Consider the following 17245-nt stretch of genomic DNA (forward strand, 5'->3'; position numbering starts at 1 on the left):
TCACAGCAACGCCTATAGCTAGTCATCACCACCCAATCCCATTGAAATTGTGCCCCCTATAGTATGTAGGTTCTGATGACGTGTTTTGTAAATATATACGCCTGTCTTTGCTGTTGTCAGACAGAGCGCTCTCAGAGTTTGCAGAGTCCTTTGCATGCCCTATTTTGACTGATAAACTCCCATTTAAGCTCACCCGCACTCTGTCTTGGCTTTATTCCCAACTTGGGAGAGTCCGTCATTGTCTCTCATTGCGGGGAGGATTGTGCTGGTTGGGGACGCTTGCCTTCACTGGATATAGTAACAAATGGTGTTGTACCTTCTCTTCAGACTCACCACAAAGGATACTTGATGTGGAAACAGCAATATTCCATCTATGCTGAAATGCAGAAGTTGGCAAGATTCCATTACGAAACTTTAAATATAATGCTCATGCTCACCTGGCTGAGACATAGTCCAGGTATTCTTCGCAGCCCGCCCGCGTCTTTTATTGAAAGAGATCTGTCCAGTTGCTCAGAAGCCCTATATCTTCCGCGGATGTCCTTCCGCACCTTTGCCCCTGCTGCGCTCTTGATTGCAACCGGTGTGAGGATTGAGTGATTTGACCGGTAATCCTCCAAACCCAGCAAACCCAGATATTGTTTCACATGGGCAGCCCACTCTAAGAAACTGCCCCCTGCTGGGACAAAACATCTGTAACTGCCTCTTTGCATCTACTAAGGTGAGGGTTAGACCAGAGGCGAGCCCAGTAAAGCCCAGTAAAGGACCAGGGGTAACTAACAGATCCTCTCAAACCCATCCAATCCAGTTTCCAAAAGCACTGGGATGTTCGGGGCCGCAGTGGGCAACCCAAGGATATTCTTCAGAAATTCTTTCTTGTATTGCCTAGTGGGCATTTCGTACATGTTACATGCTTAACGTCCATTGTGCATTACAAGGGGCACACCAGAATTTAAGCTCTACAATAGTGAGCATGCAAATTCTTTTCCTAAGTGGGGTGTGATGAATCGCAGGTATTCATCCCTTCTACCCAGGGGGTAGACACCCCTTTTGAGGCTAGGGAGGTTAGCCTGCTCCGCAAGTGTGACCTCACTGGGAGTGACTCCCCTCTTGGGGACAAGTACTCCCATTCTGATGAGGAATTCCCTAGACCAAATATCTTATCCGCATATATGGACTACTTGCTATGAGGACTTATCTGTCATCTTTATGTTTGGCTTCAGACAATGTGGGAACAAAACAGCCATACCAAGGAAAAGGAGATGTCTCTTTAAAGAGAGACGTGTATATATATGCGACGAGTAGCTCTTGTGAAGAGAGAAAGTATGGTATGCAAGGGAAGCCCCCATATGTGGTTACGCATTGGAGAGGAGGAGCAGAACAAAAGTCACAGAGCCTGTGACTTTTGGAAAAGCGAGGAATGCCAGAGTGTGACACCAAGAGCTGACAAATCCTGCAACGGGAGAACTGTTGCCCGAACAGGGACCTAAGATATGTGCAAGGTGGTGGCGCGACCACTGCTACTTCTTGGTGGGCGGAACACCCAACGAACGACGCTGAGACCACCAGAGAAGTGAGTATTGCCAGCTAGCTTTAGCTTGCGTCTATAGAAGGAAACCTAAGTCAAAGGAGCAAAGAATGATACACCTGCAAAGCCAGGCACAGAAAAGAGCAACCGAGAAGCCGAATAACTGTATGTGTGCCGAGCCCTCCAAGGTTTCCCTGCTTTGGAAAAGCTACCGGGGAGAATGGGAGAGGCGGGAGGCGCTGGGCAACGTATTGGGAGGAGAGAAAACTCTCAAAGTCATAAGTATGAAAGCCAAACATTAAGTGAGCAGAATTGGAGATATCTGAAATCAATACAGAGTGTGACAAACAATGCTTTTTGGGAAATACAAAGGGGAAGCAAATACCCTGGGAGGAAGGGAGAGGCCCCCAGGTACTGAGGATTGAAGAGAGGAGAGAGAGCCAGCTGCAAAGGATTGTAACAAGTATTTTTATTATTTTTTTATTAATGTGCAATGGTGTATAAAAGAAAACCTTTCACAATTCATTTATATTTGCAATCAAAATACGGTGAATATGTAAGAATCATAAAATAATTTTGTAAAATAAATTCATCATACATTACAATCACAAGAAAAAAAACCTATCCTAACCGCATTTGACCAAAGAACAAGTTACTTTCTTACCTGGTAACGTTCTTTCAATGGGATGGTCCGATGACGTATTCCATATCTATGACAGGTAATGTCCACAGCTGTGCTGCTTTGGAAAATCTTTGGTGTCTGCGTCCTGCGTCGATGCGCCGTCCCCGAGGACCTCCTCCGACGGCCGACATCACCCGATGTGATAAGTAGGACGCACAACGCCCATAGCCTCAGTTATAGTTTTTTTCCCAGAACGTGTGCCACCAGTTTTCTGCCAGTCAGACACACAAAGCCTTGCGGAACGCAAGCTGCAATCGCAAAAGAAATTCTGCAGCGGGGAAGGTAGGGAGGGAAATTTATGGAATACGTTGTCGGACCATCCCATCGAAAGAACGTTACCAGGTAAGAAAGTAACTTGTTCTTCGAGGGGATTGGGTCCTCCAACGTATTCCATATCTATGACAGACTCCCAAAGCAGTACCAAGCAAAGAGGTGGGAAAGAATTTAGAACACAAATTTAGCATGCCCAATCAAATTGCGGAATAGAGGACTGCCTTGCCAAAGGCCAGATCCTGCCCTCTGATGGAATCGAGGGAGTAGTGACGTACAAAAGTATGTACTGAAGCCCAGGTGGCTGCATCACAGATGTGACGAATAGGAACGCCCCTCTGCAGGGCAGTAGACGCAGCCACTCCCCTGGTAGAATGGGCCCGCAAGCCAGCCGGAGGGTCCTTACCCGCCAAGCGGTAACACTCGGAGATAGCTAAAATAATCCAACGAGACAAAGTCTGTTTCGTCACAGCTTGTCCCAAACGCTTTCCAGCGTAACCAATGAAAAGTTGATCGTCCACTCTGACCCGGGACATGTGCGAAATATAAAAGCTCAACGCTCTCCTAGGATCAAGCCTATGGAGCCTCTCCTCTTCCTTACCAGGATGTGGAGGAGGAAAGAACGCCGGAAGAACAACCTTCTGGCTCAAATGAAATTCCGAAACCACCTTCGGAAGAAAAGAAGGACGAACTCTAAGGATAACCCTGTCCTTATGAAACACAGTGAAGGGTGGCTTAACTGAAAGTGCCTGTAACTCACTCACTCTGAGAGCGGAAGTAACCGCAACCAAAAACACAGTTTTCAGAGTTAACAGCCTCAAAGGCCAAGAATGTAAAGGCTCAAACGGAGTACCCATAAGAAACTTAAGAACAAGGTTCAAATCCCAACCGGGCACCAGAAAAGGTGACGGAGGGAACACATTAGTGAGCCCTTTCAAAAACTGCGAAATTAAAGGAATCTTAAAATAGGAACATTCTTCAGACGAGCGCTTAAAGATGGACAGCGCCGCCAGGTAACCTTTAATGGTCCCCACTTGCAAGCCCCTGTGGGCCAAAGAAAGCAAAAAAGACAGAACCATGGGAATGTCACATTCAAAAGGATCCACATTCTTAACTCTGCACCAGTCGCAGAACTTTCTCCAACGGCAACAGTACAGAGACTTTGTTGCCGGCCGCCTGGCCGAGAGCAACACCTCCATCACGTCTTCAGGGAGGTCCCAATCCTTATACCTCAACCTTTCAGAAGCCAAGCGTGAAGGTTGAGGGATATGACCTCTGGATGGAGAACCTGACCCCCCTCCCGTGAGAGCAGATCGTCTCGGTAGGGAAGACGACGTGGAGGGCAGATGGACAAGTCGAGAAGGTCCGGGTACCACGTCCTCCGGGCCCACGCCGGAGCAATGAGGATCATCCGGGAACCGAACCTCCGTAACCTCCGCAGTACTTGCGGGATGACGGGGACTGGAGGAAACGCGTACAGCAGTGGGAATGACCACTCCACCACGAAAGCGACTCCTAAGGCTCCTTTTGGAGGAAATTCCCACGAGCAAAACCTTTCGCACTTCCGGTTGACACTGGAGGTGAAGAGATCCACTTGAGGGGTCCCTCAAAGGGCGAAGATCTCCAGGAGAATCTCCTGAGCCAGCTCCCACTCATGAGAGATCGTGCTCTGCCTGCTCAGAGCGTCCGCCATCTCGTTGTCGTCTCCGGCCAGATGAACAGCCGAGATCGAAACTTCCTGCTGGATGGCCCAGAACTCGAGCTGCATCACCTCCCTGCACAGAGGAAGTGACCCTGCCCCCCCCTTTTTGTTGAGGTAGTGCATGGCCACCGTGTTGTCCGTTAGAATCAGGACACTCTTTCCTCGCACAGTCGGCAGAAAAGCCTTCAGGGCTAGCCTGACGGCCCTCAGCTCCAACAGATTGATATGGAATCTGGACTCCGACGGAGACCAACGACCGTTGACTGTCAACTCGTTGGCATGAGCTCCCCATCCCGTGAGGGATGCGTCCGTCACAATCGTCACATCCGGCCAGGGCAGCCAAAATGGGGCCCCCTTCATCAGATTGCCTTCGACGGCCCACCACAGAAGGTCCTGGGCGACCGAGGGCGGCACCTGAACAGGGGCGGACAGCCTGCCGGAGGACTGAGACCACTGGAGCTTGAGTGCCCACTACAAAGATCTCATCCGCAGACGAGCCTCTGGCACCAGAAGAATGCAGGATGCCATGAGGCCGAGCAGTCTCAAGAACTCGGACGCTGGGAGATTCTGGGCAAATTGAAACTTGTGCACCATCTGCTGAATGTGAAAAGCCCTCACCTGGGGAGGAAAACACTGCCCCAGGGATGTGTCGAGCACTGCTCCGATGTACTGGAGCCGCTGCGTTGGTGTCAAATGGGACTTCTTTATATTGAGGGAGAAGCCCCGCTTGTGAAGGGAGTGGCAGGTGACGGACAGATGATCCAGGACTTGCTCGGGAGAGCTCCCCCTGATCAAACAATCGTCCAGGTAGAGGTAGACGTGAATCCCCCCTTTCCTGAGATGCGCTGCCACCACCACCATGAGCTTGGTGAAAACCCTTGGGGCGGAGGTCAATCCGAACGGCAGGACCCGAAACTGAAAGTGCGAGTCGCCAACCGCAAACCTCAGGTACTTCTTGTGCTTGGGATGGATCGGCACATGGAAGTAAGCATCCTTGAGGTTGAGAGACACCAACCAGTCCTGAAGTTGAAGGGCCTGGAGGACTTGAGAGAGAGTAACCATCTTGAACTTGTCCTTCCTCAGGAGTTTGTTCAAACCGCGCAAGTCCATGATGGGTCTCAATCCCCCGTCTTTCTTCGAAATAAAAAAATAAGGGGAATACCATATCTTGTTCCTCTCCGCTACAGGCACCAGTTCTATGGTGCCTTTCTCCAGCAGGGCTTGAATTTCCTGCGCAAGGAGCGGATCCGGACTCTTCAAAGAGAGGTTCCCAGGTGGATTGTCGTGAGGCCTCTGCCGGAAAGGAAGACAGTAGCCGTGGGTTATGATCTCAGAACCCACACATCTGAAGTAATGGCTTGCCACTCTACAAGATGCTGCGCCAGCCTTCCCCCAACCGGCGAACCATGAGACCTGGCCTCATGACTGAGTGGTAGCGGCTGCGGCGTTGCCTGAGGCCAAAGAGGCAACTGCCTGAGCGGCCTTGGCACCTCGAGTACCTTTGTTTCCACCTCTGGCACTCCTACGGTGGCCCCTTTGACTGCTAGCTCCTCTCGCTTTACTGAAGGACGAGTAATAGCGAAAGGAACCTCCCCTCCATTGCTGTCCCCTAGGAAGAAATGGCGGAGGTTGGCGAACTGCAGCGCCCAACGACTTCGCTGCAGCTTTGGAGGTCTGAAACCTCTCAAGGCTCTTGTCAGCCTTGCTGCCAAAAAGGTGTTCACCGTCAAAGGGCATGTTGAGGAGCCGGGACAGCACATGAGGAGCGAACCCAGACTTCCGCAACCACGCAAACCTGCGTATTACGGTGCTCGCCGCCATGGAATGGCTGACACAATCTGCCATGTCCAAACCCGACTGAATGGCCTCACACATGGCATCCTTGCCATCCTGAACCATAGCAAGGAAACCATCCCGTTCGTCCCCTTCGGGAATACGTTCAGCCGCTAATGCAACACAGTTCCACAGAGTGTGTGTGAAACGAGACAAGGCACATATGGAGTTGGCCGCCTGAAGCGCCATAACCCCTGAAGAAAACACTTTCTTCGCCCAGCCGTCAAAACGTTTGTCGTCCCTATCCGGAGGGATGGTAGGATACGACGCCTGCTTCGCCGGGGCCGTAGCCGCCTGCACCACCAAACTCTCCGGAGTGGGGTGCCTGGACAAGTAGCAGGGCTCGCTACTGGCTGGACAGTATTTTCGCGACAAAGACTTGCCCACTGCCGGGAGACTCTCCGAAGCAGTCCAAGCCGCCGCCACCCTTCTCTGCAGAGCCATATGAAACGGCAAAACCGGGTGGGGGGACCAAGATCAAGGATGTCCGTGCAATCATCCTGAACGAACTCCCCTGGGGGAGCTGACCAACCCAAATACTCGGTGACCCGAGACATAAGGCGCCGATATGAAGAATCGGCATGAGTGCCAGGCTCCGGCCTACAAAACTCCACCTCCGGAGAGGTGTCCAGTCCACTGGCATCATGCAGTGACTGCCTCAGGTCATCAAACTGGCTATGGCCCGAGAAAAGCTCATCTGGTGCCGTAACCGGAACCAAGCCGTCATCAGAGCCTTCATCACCCTCTGAAATGTACTCCAGGCGGGGAGAGGAAGACAACTGGGGTCCAAAGCAGTACCTGACCTTAGCCAGAGCCTTTCTAGGGGCAAACCCCATGCCACGGGGCCCCTCTGACACCACCACCTTGAAAGGCGTCGAGGGCGCTGAACGAGTCGGAGCCGGCGTCAACAGAAATGGCGTCGACGTCGAGCGAATCGGCGTCGACGTCAGCTGCAGCGCAGCAAGCATCGGCAGCATCGACACAGGCCTCGAAGCCGGAGCTCCGAGCGTGTCTCTCGACAACCTAGGCGCAGACAGCATCGACGACCCCCTCAGAGGCAGAGCCTCGAGAGAAATCGTCGATGACTTCGGCGCCACAGGCGTCGACGTCTTCTTCGAAGACGGCACAGGCTCACGTGGTCTCGAGCGCGTCGAGGACCAGGACCTGGAACGGGCATGTCGAGAACGGCTCCCTTGTCCGAGTGGGACCTCTCCCGCGAGCCGTGCTGACCACCTGAGCCCGAAGGCGTACGAGCAGTGTCTCTTGACCGGTGCTGACCGACCACACTCAGAGGCGCGGACAGACCGGTGCCCTGCGATTCAAGAATCGCTAGCATCTGCTTCCCGAAGGAAGCCCATTCCTCCGGTGTCGCTTGCATGGAGGGATAAGCGACCCGCCGACGGGTAGGAAGGCAACCTACCGACAGCTTCTTCTTGCGTTCCCGCAAGGCCTTTGCCGTGAGCGACTGGCAGTCGACACAGTCGTCCATATCGTGGGCCTCCCCGAGGCACCAGAGGCAGGCGTCGTGCGAATCCGGGACCGACATCTTGGACCCACAGTCCCCACATTTCTTGAAGCCCGGACGCGGGGTTGAAGACGAAGTAGACATCGCCACAAACAGGTCTTTCACAAAAAAACCGAACAGGTTCAACGAACCGAGAATTGAAAACAGCAAACTCCAAAGAGTCGAGGCGTACCGAGATTCACGAAGTGAACACGTTAGCGGAAAAAACGGAACTGAGGCTATGGGCGTCGTGCGTCCTACTTATCACATCAGGTGACGTCGGCCATCGGAGGAGGTCCTCGGGGACGGCGCATCGACGTCATCGACGCAGGATGCAGACACCAAAGATTTTCTGAAGCAGCACAGCTGTGGACATTACCTGTCATAGATATGGAATACGTCGGAGGACCCAATCCCCTCGAAATATCATTTTACATGGCTAAGTGGAAAATCTCTTTAAAAAACATAGAGTTTTAAAATCACTGAAATACTTTTCCCTCTTAAAAAAACTATTCACAATGTTTCCGCAGCATCTTCAAAATCCACATATATACATTCAGTAAAGTGCATAATCCGTTCAGCGTAAAAGTGGGACCAATATATAATTATATGTTTTAAGGTTTCCATTTTCGAATTGTCTCCACACCACCGACAAGATCTTAAATTATTCAGAATGCCAAACCTAGGACCATCACATTCCAGGGTTGGTAGTAAATTAAGTTTACATTTTATATAAATGCGTCTCAGTTTCGGGCAAGGGAACATCATCAAATATCTAAGCAGGGCGCCTCTTTTCCTAATTATTTTCGGAGGTTCTGAATAAAGGTAGTATGCATGCGGGGCATCAACCGTGGTACACCAATAATGATCGTATAGCTTAAGCTTTGTTTTACTAGGATTAGTGGCCAATTCAGAGACATCATGATCGATGTCCTCCAACAACTTTTTTAATGGATATACATAATCTTAAAGCAGTGAGCATTCTTAGTTCCTTGTCTCAGATTGATATTAATTTCGACAAAAAGAGATGTAGGTCTAGGGTCCAACATTTTTGCTAAGAGAACAAGTCTCTTCCGTGCTGCCAGTGCGCTGAGTGAAATAAGGCCCAATTCATGTTGTAGAATTGGGTTAGGCACACATAGGGTTAAACCCAAAACTTTCTTCCATATAATTCCCTCTATTTTGTTAAAAATTATCCTGTATCATAGAGATTAGTCTCAATACCATAAAGGAGTGATGAGACGACTTTTTCACAATAGAACTTTCTCAGAGAGATTAACGAGAATTTACAATGGAGCCCTAAAACCCTTTTTAATTGTGCTAACAGGGGATACATTCTAGCACGTATAGTGTCTTTTAAGGCCAATATAGATGGATTTTGCTTTATTTGAAATCGTATTTCAAGCATTTTACAGATTCCATCTTCTGGTCTCCAACCACCCAATGCATTTGCCTCAGAGACCTTTTGTCCCCCCAGATTATTTTTCAGCACATATGTAAAAAATAAAGTTTGTTTTCTTTGGAACCCTAAGGTTGTAGGATGGAATAAAAGCATGTCATCGGCATACTCCAGCCAGTGTTCATGTTGTAGATTCTGTGAAACCAGCCTTACTTTGACAAGTCCACACAGACCATGAAGAAATCCAACCCATGACTACACACTGAACCCGAGAAGATGGAGTAATGAGGCTCCAGCCTCGGTATGCAATAATCACTGCTGATGGATACAATCTGTCAGCAAGAAGAAGAAAGATGAGCGGACCAACTAGTGCAAATTCAACTTGCCCCAACGCACTGGAAGGTCCCCTGTGTTGGCCCAAAGAGAGTCAATATCAGAAGATACAGATTGAAGAGCTTTGGGGCAAAGATGCAGCCCTGTCTAAGACCTAGGGCCGTTTTGATGGGTCTTATTAAATGCCCTTCTGCCGATAAACCAACTCTAATAGATGTCTCTGAATATAATGAGACCTATCAAGTTTTCAGGAAGTGCCCATGTACGTAGCTTCCACCATAATCTATCGCCATCGACCCTGTCGAAAGCACTAGAAAAATCAAGACTTGCAATATAAATAGGGAGTGCCCCACAACCTTTGGCTTGCCAGTTTAGAAAAGCATGACATTTAAAAACATTCTTAAACCCTTACGAAAGCCCACTTGATATTTTGATAACAAATGTAATTTCGTGACCCAATTTTCTACTTCCACTAACATTATAGAAGCAAAAACATTACTTGGCGTGTCCAGAGTGGTGATAGTACGATAGCCGGCTGTTGCCAATCTATCACCCTTTTTATAAATTGTATGATATATGATTCATGCCATGTTGCAGGAAGAAGTTGCTTATTTACAATCTCCATAAACAATTTGTGGTGTAAACGAGACCATAAAGATGGATCATATTTTAAGGTAATGGGAGCTAGTTTCTCTAGTCCAGAGGCTCTTGAAGCATTAATTCCAAGGATCGTATCATGAAGGTTGGGAGTAGTAAAGACATCTTCCCAAACTATATCGAACCATATTGCATGTACTACCATGTACATAGTCTACCGCATAAGTATCTGTCTGCCTAAAGATTACGGAAAAATAATCAACCCACATACCTTCTGATATTACATTTATGTGGGGTTTAATTTTCATTGTACATTTATTCGTTAGGTCCCAGAACCTGGATGAGTTATTACTATTTAAGACTTTGAACATAATCTGACTATCCGCATGGTATAAATCAGCTTTCATACTTATTGTCATTTTTAAAAAATATAATTGCTGAATCTTTTTCTTTCCTTATCTGAACATATCCGAGTTTATACCATGAGTAAAAATCTGATTTCTTACGTCCTTCTTTTTTCTTTCTTTGCTCGGGCAATCGTTTCATTATATGTATGTCTAGTACAGTTGGGTAAGATAACCCTTCCCTTACTTCCAACTAATGACAATAGCCTGGAAATTCAGTCGGGATAGCTATAGATTGTGAATACATAATGATATGATATGATATGGCATTTGTAACGCGCCTATACACAAGTGTTTCAAGGCGCGAAAATGTATATCTAAATCTTCCAGATTACTAAGGAAATTGATAAATGATTCTGTGAATTCTGTTATAAGGTTGGTATTCCATTTAACATGGTTCTTCCCTTGATGTACCTCTAAGAAAACCAGAAAAGGTTCCTGTATGTTTTTATAATAAAACGTGTAACAAGTATTTTGAAATCGGTTCGAGAATCCGATTCCAAGAACTCAGGAGAGGGGGACTCATAGTTTGGATAAGGTCAAACAAAACATAGGGTTTTGTGAACCGTCAAGAATATAATAGACGGTTTTGGCCTTAATTTTGTCAAAATAATCTTTGCTAATTTCGCTGTTCCATGTGCGTCCATTAAAATAAACTGCAGGCTCTCTGCTCCGATCCCCATTTACCGAGGTACACACCAAGGTTGTCCCTTATCTTCACTCCTTTTTGCTTCTACTCTTGAACCCCTCGCTGCAAGTGTAAGAAATAACCCTTTAATAACCAGAATTTGTACTTGTGGATCTATGAATAAGTTGGCCCTTTATGCTGATGATATCATTTTTATGATGACCGATCCTGTGTCCACCCTGGAAGCGGTTACTAGGGAGCTTGAGGTTTTTCGCAAGGTCTCTGGATATGCTATTATACTAAATCAGCTGCCCTCAATATCTCGCTACCCCAAGTGGACCTTCATTCCTTGCAGAGTGCTTACCCATTTCGATGGGAACAAGATAAGCTTAAGTATTTGGGAGTTTATCTTACTCGATCTCACATGCCACTCTTTTCTAGCATAATTACCCGGCTCTCTTTCGTGACCTTTACCAAGACTTGGAGCGACGGAGGCGTACTGAAATATATTGGTTTGGTAGGTGTACTGCCATTAAGATGAATATACTACCCAGACTGCTTTGCGCTTTCTCATCTCCTCCGGTACTGCCCCCCTCTCGCGCCAATAGAACCTTGCAATCTAAGCTTTGGGACTTTGTCTGGCAGGGGAAGCCTCCCTCTGTTTCTAGGTGGGTCCTTACCCATTCAAAACGGCAGGGAGGTATGGTGGTGCCTAAAATGCATCAATATTTGCTTGTGGCGCAAAAATGGTGTTACCGCCGCATTTAGGGGTCCGCCAAATCTCGAGTCTGGCATGTTTACCCCCAGCTCAGAGCTGAGGGTAAACACACCATAATAATGACAATTTTTGGCGCAATTACTGCTGGCGGTATTACCGTGGGGTAATTGCGCCGAAAATTCCCCATTGGGTTTAATTGACCCAATGGGGAATGGGGACTAACAGTTAGCGCCCAACCCGTGATCCGCGGTAATACCGTCAGACGGTTGGGCGATAACACTAATAAAGTTGGGCGGTATCCCAGGCAGGATACCGCCCAACTCATGATCAGGCCCATAGACTTTCATTAGGTTCCTTTAGGCAAGGAATACCACCATAGCATAGGGTTAGTTAGGCGTTATACCATCCTGATTATTTAATAAAACCTGGTTGAATTATCTTTGTTCCCTGTGTGATTTCTCTTGATACCATGTCTGTCTCCCAATACTTGCACCCCGATTGTGCTCCAGCAACCCTTGATTAACCCCACTTGCATGGATAACTTTGAACTGTTTACAGTATATTGGTGTGATTAATGCCCTCCCGGTAACCTGTCTTTCCTGATAGCCACCATTTCATAGCTCTAATGTGAAACTGATGCTGCACCTCTGTTCTAATTTACAGGTACAAGGCAGTAAACTGAACAAGAATAAACACATGGTAAAACGAGGAGAGAAGCTGGTCATAAATAAAGTCATCACTCAAGACGAGGTAGGCAGAGCCGAGCTCTGGGCCCTCCTCCATCTCCTTGCTCATCATGCAATTTTCTGCTTGAAAAGTTAGGGGTGGTTTCAGAAATGGAACCGGTGACTGTGTGGCATTGAGTGGGGGTAACCTATGGTGAGTTGAGACTCAGCCTCATCTAAGCCAAGACTGTAAACGTCTCTTTGGTTTCAAGAGTGCTAAATGCTTCAGTGCTCCTAAGGGCACCATCTCTGGTTTTAGATGAAATTGTGGAGTTATTGGAGGTCTTAGTTGTGAATAGTGTATATGGCATGCTTGGAGTTGTCTAAACTCTGGAATAGTTAGGGTGGGGGACATGGCATCTTTGAGCAGAGGTGTACAGAAGAATTGTGCGTGAGGTCTTAGCCCCTTAATAGCAGAGTGTTGGATGTGTCCTGCCAGAGCAGAGGTGTATGGATAGAGTTGTATAATGTCTCAGTCCCGGAACAGCAGAGTGTGGGACAAATGTATGTCAGAGCTGAGGAGCACTGATGGAGCTGAATGATTTCTTATCCCTGGAATAGCCACAAATGGTGAGACACTGACAGAGCTGCATGAGGACGTGTTACTATTCAGGTGCACAGTTGATTATGGTTGAGGTATGTTACTAGAGTGGTGGCCGTCTTGGTGTTGGAAGAATGGGGTGGCCAGCATGTGAGAATTGTGGCGCACTGTGGGTCGCGTAAAATACACAAAGTCCTAGTCACTGTCTTTATCACGCGTGTTGTCTTTCAGGTTGTGGAGGAGGAGAACACCTCCTACGACTGGAGCTCTTTGGAAGGCTTTGTGTCAGAAGGTTCTAATATTCTGCTTATGAGGGTGCTGGCCAAGCGGCAAGTGATCCCACAGAACATGACTTTCCTGGCATTCGACATGGAGTCCAATCTCTGCATCTGCACTTATGTAAGTGTCTCAACCCCAACCCTGTCCAGTGGAAGCTTAAGCAGTGACTACACAGTGCGATGCAGGAACTTTCACAGTACACCCATACTCTTTAGCCTGGGAGCTATTGGTGGAGGAGTAGCATTACCTGTTTTTAGTAGTTGTATTTTCTTTGGATATATGAAACTCTTTCATCAAAGTGCTGTTGAGTAAATTCAGCAGAAACAGTATATGAAATGAAATAAGGACAAATGACAAACAAAAATCAGAAGGCCAGGCATAAGTAAAAAGTAAATTGTTGGAGAAGCAGGGAAGAGATTGGTTTTAAGATCGGAATGAAAGATATGCAGGAAAGGTGAAGAACGGACAGGTTGGGGTAGGGAGTTTCAATGTTTAGAAGCTAAGAGGGGAAAAGAGCGAAATTGGGTTGAGGCATAGGGAGGTTTAGGAAAGGAAAGAAGATGTAAGGATTGAGAATGAAGAGGACGTGTAGGAGAGTAGAGATCAAGGAGGAAAGGACGAGTGGACTGAAACCATGAATACACTTGTAGAAAATGTAGAGAGAAGGCAAGAGTCAAAAAGTAGATGGGAAATAGAGAGAAGTAATAGAATAGCATGCGGGTAAAGAGAAGAGGAGACAGATAGCAGAATTATACACAGATATACGAGTAATAAGGAGGGCAGCAGAGATGCCAAGCAAAAGAGCAAAGCAGTAATCAAGGCGAGAAGAAAAAATAAAGGAAATAATAACAAGTTTAGTTGCTTAAAATGAAAGGAAAGGACGGGCACGAGTAATGCTATAGAGATGAAAATAACTGATGCTGGCAGTGTTGGAATCTGTGTGGAAAAGGAAAGAGAAGAATTGAGAGAGACCACAAGATTGTGTGCAGATGCGGAAAAAGAGAGGCAAGAGGAGGGCAGTGGGGGCAGAGGAGGCGTGAAGAGAGGACGCAGGAGCCCGAGCCATCATCTCATCAAAGATTGACTACTGTAGTTCCCTTTTCGGTGGGGGCGGGGGGGGGAAGAGAACTCGCTAAACTTCAAATAGTACAGAACAGTACCATCAGAGCGATCATGGGAATGCAGAAGTATGCACATCTGTCTGTCGGAGGTGCACAGAAGTCTGCATTGGCTTCCCATCGTCTCTAGGATTGATTTCAGGTTACTTACTGTTACTTCTAAATCTTTGGCAGGGCTTTACCCTGCATATATAGCCTGTAGACTTAAAAACAAACTTGAAGTTCGATCTCTCCACTCTAACAATGCTAAAATGTTGCAAATACCGAAGGTTTCTCTCGAACTGTTGAGTGTTTTAAGAAACATCTTTAAACATATCTTTTAAGATAACGTACAGAGTTAGGCATCCTCTCTTCACTTTTTTTAACACCTTCTGCTTTGTCGGCACCCGTATGCCTCCGGGCCACTTTGGTTGCACCTTAGAAATAATGCAAAGTAAAATAAAAGGAAAGAAGAGAACTTCAGTCTTAGTAAGATTGAGATGAAGGAAGCTAGAATGCTTCCAGGAATGGATGGCAGAGAGACCGTTGGAGAGAGTAGTATGTAATGAAGGGTGTCGGAGAAGGACGAAAAAGAGAAAAAGTTCTGAGAGTCGTCCTGTAGAAGTGACAAGAAAGATCAAATGAGGTGATAGTATCAAGTGAGAACAGCAGCGGACCAAGTACAGAACCTTGAGGACTACCATGTAGGAGGGGACGTGGGGAAGAGATATGGATGCCACAAGGCACAGAGTAGGTTCGCTCAGAGAGATGAGAACGAAACCAGTGAAGAGGCCCTGGAAATAATTTTCAAAGTGGCCCCATATTACACTTTCTCAGCAAGCCCAACACTTTTCCTATGAGAAAATGTGGAAATAAAATAGGTTACCACACAAAAGAAGCTCAGGTGAGGGTGCAGAGGCCTACCTGGACATTTCCAGACCTCCCTATAAGCCAGTCCACTCCAGGGTAACTTACGTTCAGACAAAAATGAGTGCTACATTCAAGCACTGCCTGTTATGTTAAGTTTCATGTTTCAGAACGGTATTACCCCAAAAAAACAAATGAGAAAATAACAAGGTGGAAAAGATAGTTTTTTTGGTCGAAAAGTTGCAAGATTTTTGCTAGCTGTTATTAAGATAGATGAGGGTGGGGTAAGGGTATAACGTAAGGCAGGGGGAAGCGGGGGCGGAGGTCTTGCAGGGTGCACATTAAAGCCAAACTTTGTTTGGTAATTCGAGAAAAAAAACTCGGCCAGTTCCACTTCGTTATTTTTCCCCATTTTTTTCACGTAGATCCTTTCAGAATTACCTGTAACAATCATTCATGTATATATAGTGGAGAGTTTGTCTTTTGCAAACTTATTCATGGGGTTAGATCCAGGGTCACTTCAGTGTAAAAGAAGTGTTCGTTTTTCCCCATACTGAAGGGTGTCCTGCTTTTCACTGCACCAAACTAAACATAACAGCAGTATGTGTGAGGTATGGCTTTGGTGGTGGAAAACCTTTGGAGAAACTAGAACTGCCAATTGGATGCAGGCAGCATCTTGTTCAACCACCCCCACAACCCCACTATGCAACCCGAGACCCTAAACACTAATCTAAAAGGACAAGACAGGGAATTGTTATTGTTTGGAGAGTACGCTGCAGAACTGAACGTTTTTACTTTGCCAGCACAAATTTAACAATTACAACATTGCGAGCTGCCCGGAGCTCTTGCTGTCCTTGTGCCTGATTGGCCGCGAGTGCGCTTCCTGGAGGAGGCGGACCTTGCAGGGAACACATGACTGATCACGTGACCGGCTTCCTGCTTAAACTGCCGGCCCGAACACCCTTGTGGCGTTAAGCCCGCGGCGGGGACAAGGGCGCTGCACGTACAGTACTGTTTGTCTGCTGTTTGGCTCCGGGACACGGAGAAGTCCCTGTGTTAAATCTCAGTACAACAGCAAGTTTTCATCTTTACTACATTGCTGCTAGCTTGGTGCTTGGTTTATTTAGTAGGACACTGGGTGACTGTGGAGAAGTTCTCTTTGAGCCCAGATTTCGACCGACTTTCACTGTTATCTAAGCTTTAGATTTCAATAGCTATTATTGAGGACCTTTAATGTTTACATAAACTCTCAATAGAGGATTTACGTGTTGGCTAATTGCTGCATTTAGTTGGACACTGGGGAGGAGAGACGGACTAAGGCTGCTCCTCAAGCCATCGGGCGTTACCAAGGCTTTACAATTATAATATAAATATTTTTAAATTTGTTATACTGATTCTGAAATTTGCCAAATGTTGTATATATTTTAATCATATTGTTCTCTTTCTCAGATCCTATTTTCTCCTTTGATTTTTACATTAGGGGGCTTCGTTTTTTTTACCCCGTAGATATCTACTGTATCATTTTTTTATATTGGTGTATCTTTTTAACAGCTACCCCTTTATTATTGGGCTGTGTTTTGTTTTTTGGAAAAGTTTTCTTCCCCCATTTATATTCTAGAGGCTGCGAGTTGTACTCTCCTCTCTCTTTTTATTTTAAGGAATTGTTTCCGTACAATCAATTTATTAGATAATGCCTGCACTTAGAAGCGGGTTTGAAACTCATGAGAGTCAAGAGTATAAGGTAGTAGAAGTTCAATTGGGCTCTCCAGTAGATTGTGAGGTGCCTATTAATATAGATCATATGGAAAATAAGGTTGCCTCTACTATATCTGCTGAAATTAATGGCGAGGGAGGGCCAAAACACACATCTGAGGTCAGTGTGGAGAGTCAACACATCGCCAATTTAACAGCTTTGGAGGCTCAAGTGCCTATTGGGGGAAACTTAGATTAGATACAGAGGCACCTGGGGTTCAGAGAGTTATGCTGGATTGTAGACAGGAACTTACGGACGAAGAATGTCTACAACAAAGTCTACTGGGCACTAAAAGGGTGATTCGTTTTCATGCATCTACTCCACTTCAGAAGGTTGTGCTAAGTGGAAAAATGAAATCTAGGGAAATTCATGGCTCAGATGTATTAAG

The 17245-nt window shown here is 46.7% G+C and overlaps 1 protein-coding gene across 2 annotated transcripts in view; it reads left to right on the plus strand.

Moving 5' to 3' along the window:
- CATIP (ciliogenesis associated TTC17 interacting protein) overlaps window positions 1-17245 on the plus strand; it is a 430282-nt gene that overhangs the window by 302302 nt on the left and 110735 nt on the right. For both annotated transcript variants that reach the window (XM_069616835.1, XM_069616836.1), the window contains exons 7-8: window positions 12259-12345; window positions 13093-13260. In XM_069616835.1, coding sequence (XP_069472936.1) covers window positions 12259-12345; window positions 13093-13260 — 255 coding nt within the window. The remainder of the gene's footprint in view (window positions 1-12258; window positions 12346-13092; window positions 13261-17245) is intronic.

This window comes from Ambystoma mexicanum, chromosome 9 (assembly GCF_040938575.1).
Source record: "Ambystoma mexicanum isolate Mex_15411 chromosome 9, UKY_AmexF1_1, whole genome shotgun sequence".
Taxonomy (NCBI): domain Eukaryota; kingdom Metazoa; phylum Chordata; class Amphibia; order Caudata; family Ambystomatidae; genus Ambystoma; species Ambystoma mexicanum.